A 25102-nucleotide genomic window follows, 5' to 3' on the forward strand; every position below is an offset into this window, starting at 1 on the left:
AGCTGTTATCTATTGCTGTATAACAAACCACCCCAAAATTTATTGGCTTAAAACAAGAACCATTTGTTCAGAACATGATTCTGTGAGTTGGCAGTATAGGCTGGGCTCAGCTGTACAGTTCTTCTAGCCTCAGCTGGGAATTTCTCATGCATCTGCTGGCAGCTGCCAATCAGTTAGATAGCTCTGCTTCTGGGGATTGGTAGGGACCATGCCGGTAAAGGAGCTACGTGTCTCTAATCAACCAGAAGGCTAGCTTTGGCTTGTCCACATGGTAATTAGGCAGGGTTCCTAGATAAAGTGTGGAAAATTGAATGCCTCTTGAGGCATGGTTCAAAACTGGCAAAACATTGTTCTGCTACATTCTGTTAGCCAAGTCAAGCCACAGGGTCAGCTCAGATTCAAGGAGTAGAAAAACAGACTCCATCTATTGATGGGAAAGGTGAACTACAAAGTTATATTGTAACAGGGCAAGAACATTGGCTATTTTGCTGTCCACCACAGATGATGCATCATTTTTATCCTCTTTGTTTTACATATAGGTAGATAAAATGTACAATATACAAACAATATGTTTGGAAGGAGAAATATTTTCATTTTTTTGCCTTGATGGAAGTTTCAAACTAGAACCTATCTCAAAGCAACTAGTTAGGATGAGATTGTAGTAATTGAATATTTTTGGCTTCATTTTTGTTTCTGTAACTGTAAAGAAAATCCTCATGTTTTCAGTGGCTGTTACTCTAGGTCTGTGTGACACAACCAATCCCAGACAAAACAGAACTTCTTACTGGAAAGGAACACTACCTAGGTGTTGGCCTGGTAATCTTGTATAAAGATTTTACAATTGCCATTGGGAAAAGGGCATTTACTTGACAAATGGCACTATTTCTATTTTTGTCTGCCCAATTTTAAATTTCTTCTTTAAAAAAATTTTTTTTAATGTTTATTTATTTTTGACAGAGAGAGAGAGAGACAGACAGAGCATGAGTAGGGGAGGGGCAGAGAGAGAGGGAGACACAGAATCCGGAGCAGGCTCCAGGCCCTGAGCTGTCATCACAGAGCCCGACGTGGGGCTCAAACTCACAGACCTTGAGATCATGACCCGAGCCAAAGTCGGATGCTCAACTGACTGAGCCCCCCAGGCGCCCCGAAGTTTCTTCTTATTAAAATTGCAAATTCAGGTCCCTTAATAAACTGAACAAATTAAATACATAACTGGAAGATGCACATTTCAACACTTCACTTTTTAATATGTAGACATCTTATGGATGCAAGGGCATTTCATGGAAAGAGAGTCTTAAAATTACTTTGTATGCGTATAGAGAAAATAAAACTTTTTTGATATCTTGGCTCAAACTGAATAGGATCTCACTTAATAGCCCATGTAGTACTTTAAGATGATTTATTATTATGCTAATATTGTAATGTAATATTTATTAAGCATTGGAAGTGTGCAGAATACTAGATAGTCCACATAAAAAGATCCAGGTGGATTTCAAGGAAAAGGGCTAATAAATGCACTCTCCTAATCCACAGGAAAAGAGAGCAATTCAGAATCTAGCTGGCCAATAAATCCTATTTAATTTAGTAGACAGCATATGCCAAAAAAAAAAAAAAAGGTAGACTAACAGAAATGGAGAATGATCATCTCTGATTAGAAGGCCATCATTTTAAGAGCACACTTTCCTCCCCAGACTTGAGTTTAGAAATGACCAATTCAGTTAGATATTTCTCATTTAAAAGAAGTTTTGGCCAATAATCCTCTGCATTATCATCTGACATTCTAAGATCCTAAGTTATAGTGGTTCCTATGGTGACCAGCTTTATAACTATTAAATGCTTTTAAAGAATTGTACCTTAACTGTAACTTTACAACATCACAATAAAATTTATAATGTTGGCATAAGGTATTTGGAAGTCTCAGAACAGAGTTATAAATTTGCTGTAAAAGGACACTTTTCTCCTAAAATTAATAGTATATTTTAAAAGATTATTTCTAAGGTGGCCAAGAGAAGTGAAAACAAAACAAAACAAAAACCACAAAAAAACAAAACAAAAACAAAACAAAAAACCTCCTGACACAATTCTTTAGGTGACTACAAAGCAAAATCCACATTCCAAAATACAAGGACCCAAATCCCTCCACTTTTATCTGAAAAAATGCATATAATTTGAGGAAAGAGTTTCTTAATTTGCCATAATTCTACACTTGGCTTTGGTTAGCCAGTTTAGATCTGGAAGGGGGAAAAGTAAGGCCCAAGCTAAAAAGGGGCTTAGAGACAGCATTTCCTATTTTATGAAATCATATTCACTGACTAAGGGTTATATCTTTTACTTGTATTTAAACACAATTCTCCCAGAAGTTGACAAAAGTCTTGGGTGAAAATTGATTAAAAAAACAAGTTGTCTCTTTTTATCTATATTTACATGCTTCTATACATGCTATACATATATATGAAATAAACAATAAAGGTACTTTAGCTTCTTTTGAGTCTCTAAACAAGTAAAAGAATATAACAATGCATACTTACTTGCTTTTTGGATGATGGTAGATGGGGCTGATGGGATGAACATATCCTAATTATCAGTGTGAATACAGAGAAAAAGCACAGATTAACTTTGTTTCTGAATAGGTTGTGTTATTTTTATTTAAATAAAGCTATGCTATAGATGTCTATGATTGCCATTGTAATAAAATATGAATACAAACTTTTTTTGGTGATATACATTCATTGTCATGTATATTCATTTAAGCAAAGAATGTAGTATTATTTAACAATTCACAAAGAACATTTTAGGACAGTATACTTTATACTGGTTGATGGATTTGATTTGTAAAATGTAGATACATTTTATTTTGTGATTTTTATTTAAAAATTCGAAGGGGGGAAATACAGGAGAGTGAAAGGTACACACAGTTCAAATAGTAAAGACACCACGAAAATTTCCTCTGGGAATAAAATCACCTACCAATTTCAGCTTTATGGTTGAAAAACGGTCACATAACTCTATGGTATACAGAGTGAAGTTTAGATAACAAAAAGTGATGTGGAAATTGGTTGAATCAACTAGTTCTTGTTTGCTTCTTTTTAAATTACATGTAAGCACATACTCATTTGTGATATGCAGGAATATAACACATATTTACATATGTGTCTAATTATATAGTTTAGTTGTTTATCAAAATGACTGCCCAAACTTCTGTATGTTTAAAAAGTGGGCTAGGTAGATCTTATTTAACCTATGTTTTGAAACAGGCAAAACAACAACAGTTCATAAATAAAAAAATTTTTAAATGCCTTTTTCAGAATATTGCAGCAACTTGTAAAACTGCTCCTACTTATCCCCAGACTTTAAGAGAAGGGATGCTATGAAACAAACTCCAGGAAGCACCAGCAAAGAAAGAATGAGGAAAAGTGGAAAATTCATGATGGAAGTTGGTCACAAGATGGAAGGTAGAGACGCGACACTCTAGCAGACAGCTTTTTTGTTTTGTTTTGTTTTGTTCTATTTTTTTTTTTTTCCTTTTAGGTTGTACACAGAAGAGACACCTAGATTAGAAATAGAAAAGGATCATTTCCGTAGGTCTCCAAGGAGAGAGAAGCTAGCAAGTATTTATTTCTAAAGATTCTGAGAAACTGGTTATAAAAAGGTGTGAGGAGGGGCAAAGTCTTTATTAAATAACTTCAGTGTACAGGCAGGATAACTGGGTGACAGTTTGGTGATAGAACCTGGGTTTCTTGGGGCTTTGGAATGAATCCTCAATGTTCTAGGATGTTAGATAGCAGGGTTAGCTTAAATACCATTATGTTAGTCATCTGTTAGAAATTTTTGTGTCTAATTGTTATTTCCTTAATCTTTATTCTTGAGTTTATTTCCTTTATTATATCTTCTGGGGGTCAGTTCTAACTTACTGTATTAGGCAAGAGTTGCTTAGTCTGTGGACTGTGGGGTTTGATTTACCAGCTTGTTTCGTTTATTCATCTGGACACTTGACCCAGCAGAACTCTACTTCAACCAAACTAGTCCAAGAAAGATTAACCCATATCATCTTGGAGATGGCATTCTCTTTCCTGCCATGTGAAAACTATTTTATTATTATTTTTAATGTTTATTTATTTTTGAGAGAGAGACAGAGCATGAGCAGGGAAGGGGCAGAGAGAGAGGGAGACACAGAATCCAAAGCAGGCTCCAGGCTCTGAACTGTAAGCTCAGAGCCTGACATGGGGTGTGAACTCAGGAACGGTGATCATGACCTGAGCTGAAGTCAGATGCTTAACTCACTGAGCCACCCAGGTGCCTGTGAAAGGATCACTTCATTTGAATAGAGAGGATCATAAAGTTCAGTTCTCTAAAATATCAACATTCTTGCCTTGATGGTTAGTTGAAACATTTTAGACAAATAAGTATAGAACTTACTTTCTGCCTGAAATCCTAAAGTAGTTAAGGTAAAAATAAATTACCTGGTTCAGTGATTCTCAGTTCTCTATGCTCCTTAGAATTCCTTGGAGAGCTTCTAAAAATTACAGAAAAGTGGGAACAGGAAGTGAGGCCCTGATGGTGTTCTTTTTAAAAAAGCTCCCTAGGTGACTCTAATTTGTAGCCAAGATTAGAACACCAATCTAGATAGTTCAAGGCCAAAATAATGAATAAATAAATAAACAGGCATGTAAATAAATCCACCCGTTTGTATTTTGAGATGTAATGATACTTGCTTGCTATTTGTCTTAAAACCACCAGTACATTTGGTTGCCTGTAGCTGTAAATTCAAACATTTTAAGATTGCAGTTAAATCCTCTTACAGTCCATTCTTAACAGACTTTTCAGGTCTCAGCTCCTTACAACCCCATTCAAGTCTTGTTAATGCAAAGCTTTTGGAACACTCGCTACCCTTTTATTCCTCCAGGTATTTCACTTGCTGTTTTCTTTCTGTCATAACTCAACCTTCTTCTACACTTGGCAGAATGCTATTTACCTGATAAAGCCTGATTAAGAGTCATTGCCACTGTAACACTGGGGCGATCATAATATGGCTATTTTATACAATACTGATTTGTATAAATTCCAATCACTTAAATATTTCCCTGAAGAGACAAAGTCAAATTGTCCAGCGATGAATGTATGGTCTTCAAAGTCCAGCTCTTCAAAGTCCTTCTATCTAAGTATGTATCTATCACATTGCTGCTTAGTTATGCCAATAACAATAATTAGGTATATCACCCCAGAAGGAGGCATTTGTTTTATGAATTATTTTACAGAGACATTTGAGCTATATTCTGAAACAGTTGTAAATTCCAGTATCTTTTATTCCAACTCCTTGAATCATTTTAAGACCATAATGTATGATTTTTTTTTTCTGTTTAAAATTGGATTATCCAGACTTTAAGCAAATTAGAGATATTGAAAATATTAGGACATCTATGTTCTTTTGATATGTTGAATTTTCACATTTGCAGTATGAGTTTCAAATAGAAATAACTGGATATAATTTCTTTTTCTTTAGTCCTTTGGCTTTGACACCACAGGAAGCCAGCTTGCTAACTCCCTGATACCTGATATTTCCCTGACTAAAAAGACTTTCTGATGAGGATCAGCATTTTCCCCAAGACAGGAGTGTGAATTCTCTTCTTCCTAAAGCTACACATGTCCCTTAAAAGAGTCCAGAACATTTCCTGCAAAACTGCCCCAGTCATCTGAGCACTTAGTACAGCTCCTTCAGAAAGGCTAAGAGATGCATCATCCCTGCAAAGGAAAAAAACAAATGCACCATAAAACAGGCCAAGAACCTGAACATCAGCAAGATTACAGATGGGGGGGGGGGCGTGAGGGGGTGTTGTAAATAAAGCTTTAAATAAAAATTTGATTTAAAAACTAACTGCTTATCCTTCAATCTACTGGCTTTGGTTTTCCAACTTCTTTCTCACTCCTGGAATTTTTGTGAAATATACAAATGGCAGACAAACATTTGTGTTAATACGCCGAATTTTCTTCTTTTTTTTAATTAGGAAGGTGGTTGGTTTGTTGGGGTGGTCTGCCACGAAGTCTATAATTACACAGGGTGCAATTTATACCTAGTCGTAAATAAAGGAATTACTTTCCTAGGAAAATTTCAGGATCTTTTCAGGTAGGAAAAATTTCTGCAACTGAGAAACGACTCAACTTTTAGGCAAGAGCTCATTACGTCCAGGTAGTTCCAAGCCGATGTGAGCTGTTGCTTTCTCTTCAAGTCGTTACTGATCTTGACCCCAGGTTCTCCATGGAACTCAATCCGGGCTGAGCTGCAGGCAATACCCCCGCTGGGTGCGGACTTCAGGCCCACCACTGGAGGGCGTCTGGACGCTTCCAAACAGCTTCGAAGCGCCTGGCAAGTCTGAGTTAGAAAACTGTAAAGACGGGAGGGAGGACGTGATATTTGATTTTATTGGGCTAATAAGTAAAGGGAGAAACAGGAAGGTTTGAAAGCAAAACTAAACTGCTTGCTTTCTTGGGATTAGCCCTTCCCACAGAGGCAGCAAACTCCCTAGAGCAGGAGGGAATAATACCATGAAGGCCCGAGCCCTCGGAGCCCCGCAAGGGCAAGTCTCCAGGGGTTGGTGACCCAGAGCGCCGGGCTCCGGGCTGTCTTCCCGGGCGCTAGAAGACAGGAGGACGCGTCCCGAAGCGCCGGGGACTGTCTCTCTGTCAAGCGATCGTACTTCGGTGGCCGCCGGGGACCAAGGCGCTGCAACCTGCTCTAGAGGTCCGGGAACGCGAGGCCTTTTCCAATAATAAAGCAACTCCTATCCCGACCTCCGATTCTTCCCGCATAGGGTTCGTTCAAAGACTTTATCCTTCGGGGAGTGGGCAGCGAAGCAACCTCGGGGTTGAAATGCAAAAGGTGTAAGGTATTTCTGATGGACTCCCCTGCCGCATTCATTTCCTTCCTTCTGAAGGATCGCATTGAATTGTAATCACTTTATACTGTGATTCTCTCAATAAAAAAAAAAAAAAATTAAAAATTAAAAAAAAACAACAAACGTGTTTTCAGAGCATCACTCACTATAAAGAAAAGTCTTGCTTCCTGTTCGTGAACCTTTAAGTCCCTGGTAGGAAGAGGCGAGTTGAAAGGCACCTGAGAGAAGCTCAGGTTTCCAAGATAACCCAGCGCCGGGTAATGCACGTTGTGAACAGGACACAGATTTACAAGAACACGTATTCATTAAGGCTCCCTGCCAGTCTGTCTGCTGGGACTTCATGTCACCTGCGGGGCCTGGGAGACAGATTTTGGCTCGCCGGCTACAGGGTGGGAACCGGTCCCATTGTAACTGAAAGACCTCACTCTCAGGTAAAAAGATGTCAAATCATTCCTCAGCCCAGACGGAATTCAGCATCCAAAGGGTTACGCGCGGCTGCTGGGTTCGGGCGGAGGAGAGGGCGCCTCGGCACTCCCAGTAATTCAATTAGTCAGGTTTCTGGAAGGTGGGGCCGGGGAGGGGGATAGGAGGCGTGGGGAAGGGAGGAGATTAAGAAAACGCCTCTTTCTCGTGGAACAAACCAATCCTGTTGGAGTGAAGAGAGAGGAAAAAACCTCGACCTGTAAGCAAACAGCAGGCCGTTCCCTGACTGGCTGCTCCAGCCACCCACCCCACCCCCCGCTTTCCAAGTAAACTGCTTGGGGAGGGAAGGGGGAAAAAAAAAAAAAAAAAAAAAAAAAAAGCAGCCCACATGACCCGGGCCGCGGCGGCAGCAGCGCTGGCTGGGCGCGGGCTGGCGGCGCCTCCCCCTGCTAGGTCCGGAGCTCACACCCGAGCTCGCGCCGCCCGCCTGCCCCGTGCCCTGCGCTACACGCCTGGGCGTCCCCCCCCCCCATCACCGCGCCGCCCACGTCCACGTTCACGCGCGCGGCCTTGCGCTCCGGTGCGGCGGCGGCGGCGGCGGCTGCTGCTGCTGCTGCTGCTGCTGCTGCTTCTGCTGCTGCGGCTGGGTCGCCTCTGCTGTCGGCTTTACACGCAGGTCATTAACGAGGGGGCGTGCCCGAGAAGATTTTTCCCATAAAGCATTTTCTCTCTCTCTCTCTCTCTTTTTTTTTTTTTTTTCTCTTTTGCAAAACTGACTTTTACCTCTTTCCACTTCTCGCCAGTCATTTCAATCCCTCCCGGGCTGTTCGTGCTGTTGCTGCTGCTGCTGCACTCAAGTTTATTTTCCCGCCTGGTAGAGGTTTTAGGATTCGGTTGGTGGTTTTCACCTCTTGTTGCTGCTGTGCCCAAGGAGGGAAAGAGGAGCAGCTGCAGGAGGATCGGGAAGGTTTTCTGATGTAGTCAGCAGGGAGGTGCCACTCGCTCCTGCGCTCTCTCTTTTCTTCCTCTTTTCCCATTTCAAACTGATTGATGCATCTCTACAAGTTGTCGGGCTTGGGGCCGGACCGGTCGGAGTCGCAGGGACATTTCTGAGCGCTCACCCGAGGCTCTTGGCACGGCGTCTGGGGGCTCAGTCTTGCTCCCAGAAGGCGATCGGAGACTGACATCAGCCCATCCAGGAGTTGGAGGGATTCATTTAAAAGTGATTGTTTTCCCCTCTCGCTCTCCAGCCTAACAGTTGGGTTGGCGTCGTCCTGCAGGCTTGGGCTTCCCAGCTCCGTCTGGCCGGCTGGTTCGTAACCTCTGCTCTTCATTCACTCTGGTGCACCCACACCCGGCCAAAAAAAAGCACGCGCGAGAAATCCCCGAGGCTCCGCCAGTGCCCGGGGTGTCGTCTCCCGCCGCCGCAGTCCGACTCCGCCGGGGGACCTGCCGGAAGACACGAAGAGCTAAACTTTTCTTCGAGGTTTGCAAGGCAAGACCGCTCCTCGCCAGCTTAGCTGCCGCTTACCCAGTTCCAGGACGCCGGCGGGGCTGGGTTTGTGGCTTCGAATCCCCACCCTTCTCGGCGCACCGCCCCGAACCCGCAGCACCTACGACTCCTCCGAGATTTCCAGGGGTCTCCCGATTAAGGCACACAGAAGGAGGGGGAAGGGGTTTCTCACACTCCAAGGCCACAGGCGCGAAGCCCTCCATCCACACGGAGCCTTCCTCCTGCAGTTTCTCACCGGCCGCCAAAGTAACTTGGAGCGAAGCGGGGCGCAGTGCGAGGGCCCTGGGCGGCGGCGGAGCCGTGCGCAGCCCGCGGCGCCGACACTGAGCCGGGCCCGGCGGGCCAGTGTATGTCTCCCCGCGGCCGCGGCGCGCAACTCCCGGTGACTGTGCAGCGTGCGCCGCCGCCTGCCCCAACCCGCGGTGCCGCCGCCCGGCCCGGCGCGCACCTCCTTCTCCCGGGGTGACCGGCCTGCCGCCGCCGCTGAGACACAGCTTGGCACCCCTTCCCCCGCCCTCGCCGCCGCCACCACACACACGCATGCTTCTCTCCATCTTGTGATTCCTTTTTTCCTCCTGAACCCTCCATTGGGGGTGCGAGTTTGTCTTTACCCCTTCCCCACCCTCCCCCCAACCTCCACCGTCTTCTCGTTCTCCTTCCCCTCCCCAGCTTGGTGTGCGCCTCTTTCTTTTCTCGCCACTCTTCATTCTTATTTATTCATATTTATTTGGCTCCTGCTCTCTTTCTCCCCTTCCCTCCCTCCCTCCGGATCCCTGCTCTTTCCCCGGAGTGGCTTGTCGGGGGCTCCGCCGCTGGCCAGGCGTGATGTTGCACGTGGAGATGTTGACGCTGGTGTTTCTGGTGCTCTGGATGTGTGTGTTCAGCCAGGACCCAGGCTCCAAGGCCGTCGCCGACCGCTACGCCGTCTACTGGAACAGCAGCAACCCCAGGTAAGGTAATAGGGGGAGCGCAGAGCCGGGGATACTCGGGCCTCGGCGCCCTGCGGAAGAGCGGCGGTGGCGGCGGGGACCCGCGCGCACCAGCTGCAGGCGGCGCGCACTCTCGGAGCCTGCGTCGCCCGGGCGCTGATGGCTTTCGAGGAGCCCACAGGAAGCGCACCCGTCGCGCCTCTCTTTGTTAAGCTGCCTCAGAGACGCCGGGAGTCCCTGGGAGTCCCCGGGGCTGCCCAGACCCGCTGCCTCTGCAGAGCGCGGGGAGACTCGGAAAAGGCGGGAGCTGGGGAGTCGAGACTTCTCCGCTTCCTCACCGGGGCAAGCCGGCCAGCATCTCGATCCGGGCGTAGCGCCTGGGCACTGGGAGCCTCGGGTACGAGCCACCAAGAGTTCCCGCGTGGATCGTGGGTGCACAGGGGAACTGCAGGCAGAACCTTCCAAACATCCCTAAAGTTGTTTTTTCTTTTTCTTTTTTTTTTCTTTTTTTTTTTTTTTTTAAATTTTTCTTCCCTTTCTCGGTGTGTTCAGAGAGTGCACGGGCTGGGGGATGAGAGGGGGGTTGGGGAGCGGAAGCTTTAGGCTTTTATTTTCCTCTTTAACTGCGAGGCAATCATCTGGCCCCTGGGCCACTGTTGGCTCGGCGCGCCTGGCAGTGGAGAGGATTCTCCCACCTCCTCACCCCCCATGGGCTCGAGGTGCCAGAAAGTTTGATCTAATGCCGGGTTACGTCATTTGTGCGGAGCGAGCTGCTGGAGTTGGCGGAGACGGGAGGTGGGAGCTCTTAGTCCACGGCCTGGCGGTGTGCAGCCGGAGGAACACGCGCAATTACCTGGAACCGTTTTGTGGGCATCCCCGAAGCCTGCCGGGTACGCGGGAGGCTAGAGGTGGGCGCCCGGGCGCGCCCTAGCGCGCCTGCTGGACCCTGGCCACAAGCAGACGTCCCTTGCTCGGGGATTCTAGAAGTGGGGAGGGGTGAGGGCTGTCCTGAGTGCCGGGCGAACCTCTCCGGATCCAGAGCAGCTCCGAGCCCTACTTTCTCCCCGGCCTGTGGGCAGCAGTCGGCCTCGCTGGGCCCATAATGCTCTGCCTCTCTGGGACGGAGGCCAGCTTCCAGGTGCGGGCTGGTTTCGGTGCCTGCCTAAGACGGAAATAGCATCGGTTACACCTAAAATCCCAGGTTTTCCCTTGGGCTGGAGTGGAAGTTGGGAGGAGAGAGGCGGGAGGTCCAGGGGATAGTTTTTGGTTGCTGCGCGCCCAGCGCGCATGGGGAGAGGGGGCTGGCTGGCGCCTCCGGTTCTTCCTACCTCCCGGCGGCCTTGTCCGTCGGCCTCCCGCCTTCCCCCCTTATGCAGACATGGGAGGGATTCCTCGCTTGAAGTAATGTCAGCTCAGATGAAGATGGGCAGATTTCCCCATTAGCGGTCTACCGGTGGCCGAGAGTCCCCCACCTCCTGCTACTTCAGGAAAGATAGTTACACCCAGGTAGCCCAAATCCTAAATTAAACCGCCTGGCAGAAGTGGAGACATCCCTGAAAGTTTGGTTAAGAAAAAAAAAGCCTCATGGAGGTGGGTGGTGGGATGGGAAGCTATTTCTTCTTTGACATGCCACTTACCACTATTAGGAAAAGAAAGAGAAGCCTTCCTGCCAGAGGAGATGCCTTTTATTAAAGCTGACAAGACAAATAGAGCAAGCTTTCCAGTTGTGATGGTGTTAAAAGCAAGTCTCATTATGTTGGTTGGTTTTATTCCCCCCTGGGCTTTATTAAACAGCATATATGAAATAGAGGAATTTATATTTCTAAACTTCAGCGCCTTATTAAATAAAACACCAGTGAAATTGGTGAGTTGAATGTGGGGCATTTTGTGCTTAGTTGTCTTCTTTCCCAGTCCAAACTTCACAGTGTGATCTTTTCCCCATAGTGTTAATTTATTTGGATACTTGGGTGTTCCAGTCATCCTAGGCTAAAACAGAAGGAATCAGAAGCACCCCCACGTACCCCTCCTTCTTAACCTGTCAAGCTAGTCTGAGTTAGTTTGAGGACATTTTATCTTAGGTTATCTCTGTTTTATGCTTTTGATACTGTTGTTTGGTTTGAGATTAGGACATTGATTTTTGTCACAGGTCATGTTTTTTAATAGATTTGCCCTGCCTGTAGAAAACTCTGCTCAGGATGCCATGGTGGCTTTGAACCTGCCCAGACAAAGTTAATCTGTAGAATTTTAAAACACCAAGGGTATTCTCAAGTCAGTATTCTAATTTGAGGCTTGTGGAAATTCCTTTTTATTTGATCATTGTCATTTTGATAATGTTCAAAAGAAAGAATGATGTACCCCCTGCCTAAGAGATTCATGTCTAACTTTAGTATTCTTAGGGGTTTGTGGGTACATTTATCTTCATATGTTGTCACAGTAAAACTTATTTTAAAAAATAACATAATTATAAAAGTAGGGACCGATAGGCAGATTTACCTCGGAAATGTTGAAGAAGATGGTGTTTTTTTGTTTTTTTTTTTGATGTATTAAGATAATTCAGCTTGGATGTAATTTAAAAAGAGCCAGTGCAAAATAACTAACTTAAAATAAACACAGTTTATCTCATAAGATAGTGAAGAAACATTTTAGAAAATTTGCAGGGGTTTACTAAATTTTATAAATTCATTTTACATTTTACATTTATTTTCATTTATTTTCAATAATAATGTTATCGTTTTGGAAAGTAACCATGCCGTGCCTTCTGATTTTATACAAATCCTATTTTTTTAGGATTGGCTAAACTAATAAGATCAGAAGATTTAATCCTTTGGAAAAAAGCTGAAAACTTTAATTGTAACTTCCATACATTTAAAAAATATTTTTTTCTTAGATAAGAAAAGTTCGGTAGACACTTAAGCTGATAATAAGGGATACTTTGGTAAAATGAAGTAAATATATTTTAGCTTATACTAATGGACTTAAATTTGAAATTATGTTTAAATACAATTAGAAATTAAGTATTACATCTTGATCACAGGGTTTAAATATCTTATATTGTAACTTGTGTAATCCTAGGAGTTTATTGTTTTGAGCTTATTGAGTTTATTGAGTTTATTGTTTTCGTAATTGACTCCATTGCTACCACAAGCATCCATAGATCTAGATTAACAGAGGAAAAAAAATATTAAAAGTGCTTGATCAGATAGTCTTACTGTTAGAATCTATCATCCTAGGTATTCGCTTCTGGAAAGGGGATATTCAATTTTCAAATGCTGATAACTTTTTAGTTGCTAGTATTTATTGGGTGGCGGGCCAAAAACTAATTTTATGTTTTGAATTGGCACAAATCTCTGAAATAGCCACTGAGAACTATCAATCTGGTTAGAAATATATGATAACATTTGCCTAAATGCATCTTCCATATTTTAAAAATCTAGAAAGTTGTCTACATTTCACCTAAATAGTGAGAGTAATAGAGTGATCCTTTTAATGTTATGCTGAATTCTGAATCAGCATGGTACTAAGTAACTTTGAGTAATGAAATTCCAAATCATGGAGAATATAACTATTTGTCTTTAATTTCTTTAAGAATGTAAAAAGCTTTTAAGTAACTTTTAAAGAGACTTTCAGTAATAAAACTTTATTTACATTCTCCTGTAGCAGCTACGCTTATAAAGATAGAGATGACTCCATATAAGAACATGCCTCTTAATCTGAAGAGTGCTATAAACAGTTTGGTGCTTCCAATGAGAATATTCTTTTAAATATTGTGTGTATATTGAAAAGTTATTGGTTTCTTTTGACCAGTTGCCAAAATGATGATAGGATAATTAAACATGTCACCTACTGGTTGGCATTTATGGATGGAATAGTGAAATAATACCAGCATACTTTAAGAATACTGATTCTCCTCACTTAGTGCTTTGCTTCTGTTAGGTTCTGAGTATCACCAATTTAAAGTGTTATACTTTGATGGGAAAAAATATCTCTGTAATTCACCTGGGATACACTAAATTTTAACCTAATCGTATGTTTTCTTAGGACTTTTAAAATTCTTGTAGGGACCTGTAAATTAAACATTTCATGTTAGAGTAGCAGGTAATTGACACCATTTAGTTTTGTTAACATGTAATCTTGGAGTTGTGAAAGTGATGTGAATTCTCTGTCAGTACTCCAAAACCTTTCTGGCTTACAGATCATATGTATGCAGCTAAGTAGAGAGAGCTAGTAACATTTTATTTCCTAATCATAATCCCTCGGCTATTTCTTTGCCTTTCAAAATAAAACTGGTTTTATTTTTTAAAATCTGAGCCATCAACGTTTTATTATATGTCGACCAGTGTCCCAGCACTGTGCCTTTTCCACCGACACATAAATGAAATCAGTTTGATTTAAATCTAAGATTTTGTTTTGAGGAAAGATGGAAAGTTGATCCTGGTTTTGAATGAATTTTATCACCAAACTTGTAAAGGATTAACTTTATTTTCAAAATTTTAAATGTTTAAATACTATTTTATATGTTAGAAACCTAAAAGTTCTTCAAGTAAAATATTACTTAGAATCTTTTAACTTTATTAACTCTGAGCTTCAATGTAGTGTATCACTTTATTAGATATAATTGGGTAATTTTATTATTTTTATATTTATATCAGAATTTATGTGGACATCTGTATAAAAATGAAGCAGTATGACAGAGATTTATATCACATGTTTTTACTCTGACCCATTTGTAGGAGACCTGAAGTGAATCCTTTCCCTCCCCCCCTTTTTTTTTTACTTTACAAATTATTATAAGACAAATATGCTTTTTGTTTTTGTCCACTTTTCCAAAAGAGTTTGAAAGCAAAATTAACTATTGAGACAATTGTTCTATCCATTTTATGCATTATGTTATATATTCAAAATATGCTTTCAGAAATAGTCAACTGTCTTTTGTTTTTTAGGTGACTGGAACATCAGTGCTATATGAGGCACGCTTGGCTGTACAGTCTAGTTTGGCATTTCCAGCATGATACCAAGGTCAATAAACTCCCTGTGATTAAAAGAACCAGAGAGAGCCTTCAGTTGTTCATTACTCCCTGTTAGTTGATTTTAGTGGTATTAACTAAACCATTGGCTCACCGAAGGAATATCTTGTTGCCACGTGTGTTCTGGCTGATAATCATTAGCTGTGGAGGCTTCCACGTTTGAAGGCGGAGGATCAGGTTTGGGAGGAGCCCTTAGTTGTTTGGGGGCAAATTAACCTTGTGGATTTCTTGCCATTTAATCTTGCAAGATGCCTTCTGAACAGGCATTGCATTGCATTCTGTCCACTGGCCTGATTTCCTGTTGGATAGGGACAGATAACGATGAGCGCCTTCTTTTCTCCCCTGTTGCTATGAACCAAGCAAGCTACCAGCTTCATGCTGGGCCAAGAAAATGAATGAATACAATTAGTCCTTCAGGAGTCCTGGCCTTCACAAGCTGGGGAGAAGTATATGCTAAAAGAATGTAACTCTGAGAAAGAGAATACATTAAAATATAAAATGAACAAAACATAAGAAATGTTAAGAACAATTATATATGTGGGTAGCATTTATCTATTGTTTAGTGTTTTTTGTTTTCCCAATATAAATGATTTGCTTTTTAAAAAGATGCCATTCAAGACTTTTCATTTTTGCATTTGTTCTGAATAACTTTCAGTAGCAAAAAGGATTTTAAAATCTATATTTATTTTTAGTAATGAACCAGTCTGTGTTGACAGACTCCACATTATCAATATTCTTTTCAGAAACAGTATACAAACTATTAAAATAGCAGCTTTGATCAGAAATATTCTTGTTGAAAAGGAAGACTGTATGTCCCTAAGTACAGTGAGGAAGGCCCCTACCACTTACCCAGGATATTCAGACAGGATAAGTCTTCCGAACTGAGAAAAAAATGCCTTTTGATCATTTGTGACGGATAACACCTACATGTTCAGGTATAAAAACCTCTAAGAGTAGTATAAGAAATGAGGTGTTAATATTCAGTTTTAGTAATTTGTCTTATGATGGTGGTCTTAGACAGCTAAACATCCATACATTACTGTCTCTTTTAAAGACCTGATTTATATTATTAGAGTTATATTTTCATTTGCTTCTCAACCTATATCCTGAGCTGTTTGGTAGAAAAGTTTCTTGTGATTAATTTGAACTTCCAGTGTTTCTGAATGGGATATTACTCACGACTAGAAGATCTATTTCCTCTTAAATTTGTCTGCATTTATGTCTTCAAACTTAGTCAGTCATAAACAAGGCAGCGCAAAGACAAGAGAGCCACTTAGTTCAAAATATCGAAGTAATAATGTGGGGTTCTTTGGTACTATAATTATTATGCATAGTTTGATTGTGAATGAAAAAAAGTTCCCTGTATCTTAGTATCCTTGATAATCTATACTCCTTGTTGTCCTTTGAAGGATTCATTGTAAACTACTGAAATCTGTGCACTATTTTGTAATCTGAAATGTGTGTGGATATAAACTCTTGGTTTTGAGGCTTCTGAGTATAGTTTTCCAACAGCCAAAGATTTCAATAAAAACATTATTTTAAGGTAGTGAAAACTCCTACTTAAGTTAGCTAGTTGCTGAGAGACACTCTGAGAGACAGAGTGTACCACAGTGATGGTTACCTCAGCTTTCATTGAGGTAGAATTCTATCATTTTCAATAAGGAAAAATAAACCTTTGTCATCTTTAGAAACATCCTTCATACAATTGACAGTTGACAGGTGGAAGAAAATGTTACTGTCAGGTCTTATTTTCCACTCAAGTGAGAAATAAAAATAGTTTTGAGTGATTTTTATGAAAATCTATTTAAAAATTATTTCAAAATGTAAGAGGATGCTTTTAATATTTATAATGTATGTCATAGAATTAATCTGCCATTTGCTTCAGGGAAGGTCAGCAAAGTACGATTCAAGGAGAGACTCGTAACAACTAAGTTCCTAGGGTATTTACTTTGAAAAGTACCATACAGTTGTGTTTATAGCAGGATATCACCAGACATTTTGTGATGGCATTCTTTAAGAGATGTAAAAATACATCACTATTATTCCTATCATTACTTATCAAGTGACCTGATTTCCATGACTGATGATCATGATTCTGCTATGAAGTATAAGTGGGAATTTTGGTCATGTGATACCTCTGTGTTTATGCTTTGGACAATTATGTAATTGGCACACAAAAATTAAACCTTTTTTAAAAATTGCTATTAATAATTTTAAATAACTGCACAGTGTAATCTATAGGTGTCCATGTGGAAATGCGTGAATACATGTTTGGAGAGTAGAAAAAAATATAAGTTTTTGTTCCCTGATTTAGAAAGGCTAGGTTTTTGGCTTTCAGTTAAATCAGCGGGGTTTTTTTTTTTTTTTTTTTTTTTTTTCCTCTTAGAAGCAGCCATCTTGTTTTAAGACCGATTTTATTTCTTTCATGAAAATGGTCTGGAAATGAATATGGACGATAGAAAAGGACTAAACCACTTGATAATAATTTTGGTAGGGCTCTACATTTAAAGCTCTATCAAGTTTTTTGTGAGCTCTTTAAAATGTTATCTTCTTATGTTTAGTTGAAAAAAAAGGATGGTTTAATTTAGTAATAATACATTTTAAGCCCAGATATATTTTAACATTAAATGTTGGGCTGTACCATGTTTACATATGTATTTTTCTCTTGAAGCTTATAGTTTATTGTTAATTTCAAAGAAATGTATTAATAGCCACTATGGTCACCCTCCCCATCCTGATTTCCTTTTTTTTTTTTTTTTTTTTTTAATTATTCCAAGTAGTCCTTTTTATGTCAGCCAACATTTTTTTCCCCCAAATGTTCAGCGGTACCAAGAATCTTTCTCTAGTAAGAGGTACTGATAAAAATGTAGGTATCTTTAAAAATGAAACATTTGGGGTGCTTTCAGAAACATTATATGAAATCAGAGCCTTTTTGTCCCTGAAATATAGGTGTTCACTCTCTCATTTCTAAACCATTCTTATGGGTTCTCATAGAAAATTATATTGGAAGTAAACTCATATTTGTTATTAAAATGTGAGAATGTATCAACTGAGTCTGCTGTATTTTCCACCACGTTTTATATTTTTGGATACATTTGGAAGAACATGTGGCCTAGTAAAGTTTACCAAAAATTTATACTAAACTTCTTGCTACTGCATCTGTTTGATGATGTCTGGGAACATTATTCCCATGAACTGCAGTAAAAACAGAACTTCCTTAAGATTAATTTCAAAGTAACCTGACTCAGTCAGTCTGATTAAACTGGGCACAGATTGAAAACTACTTATGTCACAGATTGCCTCAGTTCATTAGAAGTAGGATTTTTGGTGATCGCAGATGCAATATAAAGGCAATAAATAAAATGCATGTTTTAAGAATGGGTATACATCTCATGGACTTCTTATTGAAGTCCAGGTATAAGTTGACAGTTTTTGTACTGAAAAACTTTCCTCTGGTATCCATCATCCATTTTTTGTTGTTGTTTTTTGGCTGATGGAGAAGACTAGAATAACTGAGTGTCGAAAGTGACCTTTTTGTTTTAAATGGACTAACAAATATTTTTGTTTTTTCTTGTTGCTTCTAAGGTGTCAGAGTGTTCATTCTGAGTCTTATTAGTGACTTATTTATTTATGTAGAGAGTGCAGTTAACATTTAGCTCTTGCTTCTTATTGTGAAAATACATATAAGGAGCGTATTTTGTCATGTTAAAATGCAATTTTGTGGTTTGAATAAAATCAAGTCCAGGCTTATTTTGGTTGGATAATTATAATGCAAGTTGTGATCTAGATTTTGATGGTGGTAGACATGACACTTGATGTTTCATGTTCCATAGAGACCAGTGGGATGTATGACTTTGTCGTATTTACTGAACTGTAAGAATGTATAGGGGGCTTAACCTCTCGGTTAAGTTTTTATAGTATCTAATTTTATGGAAACAAATGGGGATGGAAAGAAAAGGAAAACTAATTCTAAATATGGGGAAATGTTCCTTTTTGTTTAACAATTAGGTTAAACAAAGTGAGAGCAAATGAGCCTGGTTCCCCTTCTATTGTTTCAGGGCAAGAAAATACAGACAGATGTCGGAATGTGGAAGCTGTGACCTCTGACCCACACAGCATGGCCACTGCCATGGCACACAAGTGTCCTGAGCCACCGTGGTAGCAGGATGCTGTTTTGAAGTGACTGACACTTTGAGATGGAGAACCTGAGACTGATTCTGTAGCTATTTGCAGGTCTCTGAAGTATCAGTCTTTTTAGCTTCAGTTTTAAGTTCCTTCCCTTACCTTTTTTGAAAAATGTTTCTTTGTTTGGCTCAGACAGAGCTTTTGTGACTTCCGGATGGGTTCTGTATTCCTGTAGCCACTGTCAGCCTTTGCCTCCCAATAAATTTATTCGTCTGGCTGGGATAACGGAGGAGGCTCAGATGTATGGCTCCCTAGCACTGAAGTGTTGGTCTACTTAATTTAACTAATATATGTATTTTAAAGACAGATGAAAGGGTGGTTTTATTAAAGGCCTTTTCTTTTAGTTTCTGTTCTGTAATCTTGCCAGTAACCCTTGGGTTCAGACAGACCATTAATGTTTTAGATACTGTGGCATTCAGTGTTTCTTCATATATTTGTTTACTCTTACTGCCTCAATAAACTTTTATGCCTATTTCAGTAGTTTTCTGGCGGGGGCTCCATTTATTAAAATTTAGTGACCCAGCACTAAGAGGGGTACAGTTCAAATAGTGGTGCTTCTGACAGGGTTTTGTGTCAAACTGGAGAAAATAATAGGGAAATGAAAGCTGCCAAAATGTGTCTCCCAATTACTAATTAATCAGGCGAGAAAGGACCTCAGTGACAGATCTGGTGTCCGCCATGACAGCAACTGGGGGGATGCTTTATCTTAAATACTGTATAGAACAAATTAAAGTAAGCCTCAAGGAATGGAGCACCCAGATATTTGATTTCACAAGTGCTAATATAATTCTGTTAAAAGCAAAGCAAAAAGCAAAATTTGAAACAATCCTGTACTCTTTACTGATAGTATCAAAACAAAGCTATTCTGAAGAGTATTTCCTTTATTAATAAGCAATGCTTTTATTCTTATTAATATTTTAGTATAGATATAGTAGTATTCTTGGTTTTAGTATTGGTATATCATTTTATATCTACTTTACTGTTGATAGAGACTCAGGGAACAATTTAAAAATTTTCCATCATATGCCTGTCATCACTATTTTGCACGTGAATGCAACTGAAGAACAAATATATGTTGTTGTTTTTTTTCCTCCCCTGCAAATATATGTTTTTGCTGTCTCAGAGGTTCCCTTCTCTTTTGGCAATGTGCCCACTATGGTTGCTGGACCCGTAATTAAATGCCTGTTATTAGTGTATTTTTTCCATAGCATTTACAACATAAAAAGGAAAGGGTCTTGTATGGAACTATAGCTGTCAGGGGAACAATGAAAACTAATTACACACTCTGCTATCACCATTGTCAACTATACTCTTGGGAAAACAAAAACATGACAGAGTGTGTGTGTTGGGAGGGGTGCCTATACATATAGGATATTCCATATGAGTATAATATGTATGGGGTCAGTCACATATCTGGTGACTTAACTTGAAACTCTGGCTTCTCTGAAGCCAAAAAAAAAAAAAAAAAAGGCATAAAGGACAATCTAATTCGGCTAATTGAAGAGAAACAAAGCATTCTTTATTGGGAAGGGAGTCCGTCCTTTAGTATCCTGACTTTATTATATGGACTGAGAGAACCAGCAGTAATTTTGACTCTGAATACCTCATTATTTTGAGTTTTATTTTGGAATGGTCTTGCTAGTGATACATCTATGCTATTAACATCTCTGATTATTTCTTACAGTTACCTCTTTTACAAATGGTACGGATAGCTCTAGATTTTTGTGTTGATAATCTGGTTATTTGAGGACTAATCACTTTGTTTATTATGTAGATCTCTCTATCACAGTCTTTCCCTTTTGATGGCTTTGGCCATTTCACTATTTCTGGGCCTGTCCTATTGGTACGTGGAATCGAGAAGGAAACTACAACTAAAAAATGACATTTCTGAAACTTACAGCAGCTTTGGTGTGAGATTTGGTAAGAAAAGACTTTGAGGCTATTATATAACATGAGGTTTTGGAATCAATTTTGGATTTCAACCATCCGTGCCATCCCTGTTCTCTGGTACCATGTGGAATTAGGAGTTGGCCATATATAATGTTTTCCATTACTGGTTTGGTTCCTTGGGTGAATTCTCTGTAGTGTATTTAAAATCAAAGCCAAATGGGTGAATTTAGGAATTACATATTGATTTTAACTTATTTTTTCCAAAGCTTTGCGTTAAAGTAAAATAATAGCTAATATCTAACAGTAATAACATATTCCTGTATTGAATATCTGAAAGCTATAATTGATAAAATATTTATTGAGTGATATGTGCATGCACTGGGAGGCACACAGCAGCTTCAGAAATGAAGACAGCATCTATACCCTGAGGGAACTTGCAAGTTTTGTGCAGTTACAATTTTATATTTAAAACCACAGTACAGAGTAGAAAGTACTATAAAAAGTGTTCACATATGGATTTACTAAGCAAATATTTATTGAGTGTCCACTGTAGGCCAGGTATTGTTCTTGTACTGGAGATACCACAGTAAACAGTGTGAACAGCCTCCCTGCATGAGTATTCCATCAGCAATTTCTAGATCACTGCTTCTCACACTCTAATTGCATGCAGATCCTCTCTGGAGGTCTTGTTGAAATACAGATTTTGATTCAGTAGATTTGGGGCAGGCCCCAATAGTCTGCATTTCTAGCAAGCTCCAGGTGTTATGATGCATTCGGCCTGTGCACCACAGTTTGGGCAGGAAGGTTCTAGATAAGTGAGTGGGGAGAGAGATTACTTCTGGCTCCACATCAGAGTCTCTTGGTTGTATTTGCCCTGAACTTCCTAGATAGCTCTATAATTTTTCAAATGGCTTAGAATTTGCATAAGTGAAAGTTATTTGTCTTAAGGCCTAGTAGTCTTCATTTTTAGCCACTTTCTCCCAAATCTCAAATAAAATAGTTTTTTACATTGAGGTTTATGCAGCATTAAGAATCCACCACTGACAAAAGTAATAGGCCAAAGATTTTGTTGAAAGTTTGGCTTAGACAGATTGTACTGGAGTGAAAATACTGCCTTGATCCAAAAAGTTTTAGGAGGATCCTGTTATAAACGTCTAAGGATATTTATTTGCAAACCCTCCCCAGATGTATTTTATGTGGCAATGCCAGATTACACCTCAGAAACAGATTTTTAACACTTTCCAATTTAAATTGGTATGCTTAAGTGAACCCAAAATGTTCATTTTACATTCAGCATAGACGATGACTAATAGTATCTCTGCTTCCACTGGCTGGGTTTGTTGTGGGTGGCTTTCAGGAGCCCATACTTCCAATGGAGTTATAAAAGACTTGGGGGAAAATTCCTCCCCGCTCTAAAATTCTCTCATGCTAGTGTCCTTTGTGAGAAATCTTTGTTCCTCTGCAGTCCAGGTAGTCTGTAAGCATGCTTCCACTTTTTTCAAAGTATATATATCATTTGATTTGCAAAACAAATATCATGTGATGCTTATATTAACAAATAAAGGATGGAACTAGTTAAATTCAGATTACTCTGCCTGCTTATCTTTTTTTGTTCTTCACTCTGTGTGTAAATACAATATTACTAATCTCCTAGGTGAACTTTAAAGTCTTTGAAAGCACCAGCGAGTAAACTGACTTAACTGAAATATACCTCTACGGAACGATAAAAAGAAAGATGGAACTGTTTGTACTGTAAATCAGCTATATTTCAATAAAAACAAACCCCCCCCAAAAAAAAGAGGGAGAGGATGGCAAACACTCTTAATTCAAGTATCCTTTTACTTTTGTAACAAATTTTACCAACATTTTTAAGTTATTTATCAAATAGAAGCAAATCATTTTTAAATCCTTGATAAACTGAATTTAATTAAAATGTTGAGTAGCATTTTATAAGAACTATGACTCTTATGAAGAATAGTAAATACAGACACTATGGTTTTGTTTTTCATAGTTTTATGCTTTTGCTCACCATGGTGTAATATAAGTAAGCCTTCCAAGACAATGACTTTGAGGTGACATCTGTTTAGTTACTAGTTTTATGATTCTCATACATATAGGAATCTGAGAATCTTCTGTGACCATGTATGAACTTGTGTGTTTCCTAAAAATGAAGTATGCTATGTGCCTGGAAGATGATTACATTTAGAAATAGGGTATCTTCACTGGTTGAAATGAAGTCATTCGCATACCCCAGAAGAGTGGTTTTGTTAAAAATGAGTTGATACCCTTAAGATTTAGGTCGTGGCTGTGCTCGGTGAGGTAGAAGATGCTGAGTAGTTCTAATTACTGTTCTTAACTTTCATAAAAAAGGAAAATAAATACATTGAAGAGTTGTTTTTTTTTTAACTCAGAGTTACTAACAGTGATTTGTCATCAGATTAATAGGTTGTAATCAAGTTCTTAGGAACACTGATATATTTACATTTTGACTGCATAAAGTAAAAGCGATGAATTCATGTCCTTTTGTTTTGTTTTGAGTTTTTATCATAGCGGCTCTTTTGGATACAGCTTTAAATGGGTTTGGGTGGTGTTGTATAGGCAAGGGCTCAGAGAGTGAGTTATTTAAAAACCTACCAGCCGATGATCCTTCAGTTGTCTTTGTTAATATTTTTTTGGGTTTTGTTTCAGAACTTGTTAAATTAAATTTCGGCTCTCGTGGATTCATACGTACGCCATTTGTAGTGATGAAGCTGGGCCTCAATTCCTTCACTCTAGGAAAGAAACGGGCATAATAAAAATAATGTCTTCCTCAGACTTGTGAAAATTTGAGGGAAAGAATATCTGTGAAGGGACTTTGAAAACGGAGGTCTAAAAACAGAGAATGAGGAGGCCACTTTAGTTTGTACTGGTGCATCATTATAATGCTCTATGTTCTTGTAAGTGGTGTAGAAAATACAAATGAAAACTTACTTTCAGAGCATCATGGAGGAGTTGACTTCTTAAAAGATAGTTTGAGTTGTGAGTTGTATCTTATGTTTTAGGCTTCATCTTGTGATTTCTACAAGAGTAATAAGATGCAAATAGTGACATGCTAGAGGCATGTCTTCCAGGCCCTTCTCCCCAGAAGGGAATTTTGGATCTCCTCCGTAACATTGGTCAAGTTTATTTTTAATGCCCACTCGTCTCCTCTCTGTCTCTTCCATGTTGCTTCCTCTTGCCTTTTAAAACCCTAATATTCTGCTTTGGACTTCACAGGTATAATGAGATATCTCCATCTCAAAGGAGAAATTAATGAATACCGACACCCTCTTGGAGAATGCCTGTATTGCCAATGAGGAGCTTGTTGAAACAAATCAATTCCTGTCTGGGGCTGTTCCTCACAGGCAGCCCGGCTGTCCCTGGGATCCTTGGATTCTTCTGAATCCTGCTGCCAGAAGAACAGGGTTTAGCCTCTTGACGCCTCTGTGCTTAAAAAACTTCTGTTATCGACTGCTTTTAAACTTAGTACATATTAATTATACACACAATGATGTTAGGAACATAAATAGATCATAACAACATCTAGCTGAGAAAGGAAACAGAATTTGTCAAGGAACACATATTTTAATGCATTGAAACCTGAGTAACCCATTACTGTCAAAGGGCCACTTTTCTGTAGCATTGTCTGGTGGTTATTCAAAGCAGGTTTTACTTCATATGTTTATAGTTATTTAGGAGAATAGCAAATGTGCCTGTTACTTGTTTTAAAATTGCAATCATATACTTACACGATTATTTTATAATGATGTTTTACTCCTGAAGGTATAAACCTCACTTATGCCAAAAAAACAAAATAGTAATTTATAAGGAAAATTATCAATGATCCTATATGCTGTGCCCAGAAATTTAGTGACAACTGAGGGCAGCACTTGGTAGGTAGCAATAAAAGTAAAAATATTGAATAAAAAATTATCTGAAAGAGCACTGATAACTGTGCATAACTGATTTTCCTTAAAAATACAGTATTCTAATATTTAGAATTGCTGAACTCACCAGAATGCTAGACTGACCCTTGTTACTTTTGTATCATTTCATTTCATTGTACGATTTCTTTTGTCCTACTAAGTTAGAAGTTACGATTTATCAAGGGAATGAGCTTTCTATGTGTTTATTTCAAGTGTAAAATGTTGTAATTTTATGTTCCTTGGATTCAGCTTCTGATTAATGATTGATGGTTACAATCCCTCCCTTGTTCAGGCTTCCTTTCTT

The 25102-nt window shown here is 39.7% G+C and overlaps 1 protein-coding gene and 1 long non-coding RNA gene across 3 annotated transcripts in view; one reads left to right on the forward strand and one right to left on the reverse strand.

Moving 5' to 3' along the window:
- Window positions 1-2631: 2631 nt before the first annotated feature.
- Window positions 2632-7669, reverse strand: LOC109267626 (uncharacterized). Its single transcript, XR_008423784.1, has 2 exons — window positions 6158-7669; window positions 2632-5739 (listed from the first exon to the last, which is right to left on the reverse strand). It is a non-coding gene; the product is annotated as an uncharacterized LOC109267626 (long non-coding RNA).
- A 288-nt stretch (window positions 7670-7957) lies between these two features.
- EFNA5 (ephrin A5) overlaps window positions 7958-25102 on the forward strand; it is a 274737-nt gene continuing 257592 nt past the window's right edge. Inside the window, exon 1 of one of the 2 annotated variants that reach the window (XM_053907158.1) lies at window positions 7958-9776. In XM_053907158.1, the coding sequence (XP_053763133.1) occupies window positions 9652-9776 (125 nt within the window). In that variant the 5' untranslated portion in view covers window positions 7958-9651. The remainder of the gene's footprint in view (window positions 9777-25102) is intronic. The other variant, XM_053907157.1, reaches the window with a different exon arrangement.

The sequence above is a fragment of the Panthera pardus genome, unplaced genomic scaffold (assembly GCF_024362965.1).
Source record: "Panthera pardus isolate Hobbes unplaced genomic scaffold, ASM2436296v1 HiC_scaffold_2, whole genome shotgun sequence".
NCBI classification, from domain to species: Eukaryota; Metazoa; Chordata; class Mammalia; order Carnivora; family Felidae; genus Panthera; species Panthera pardus.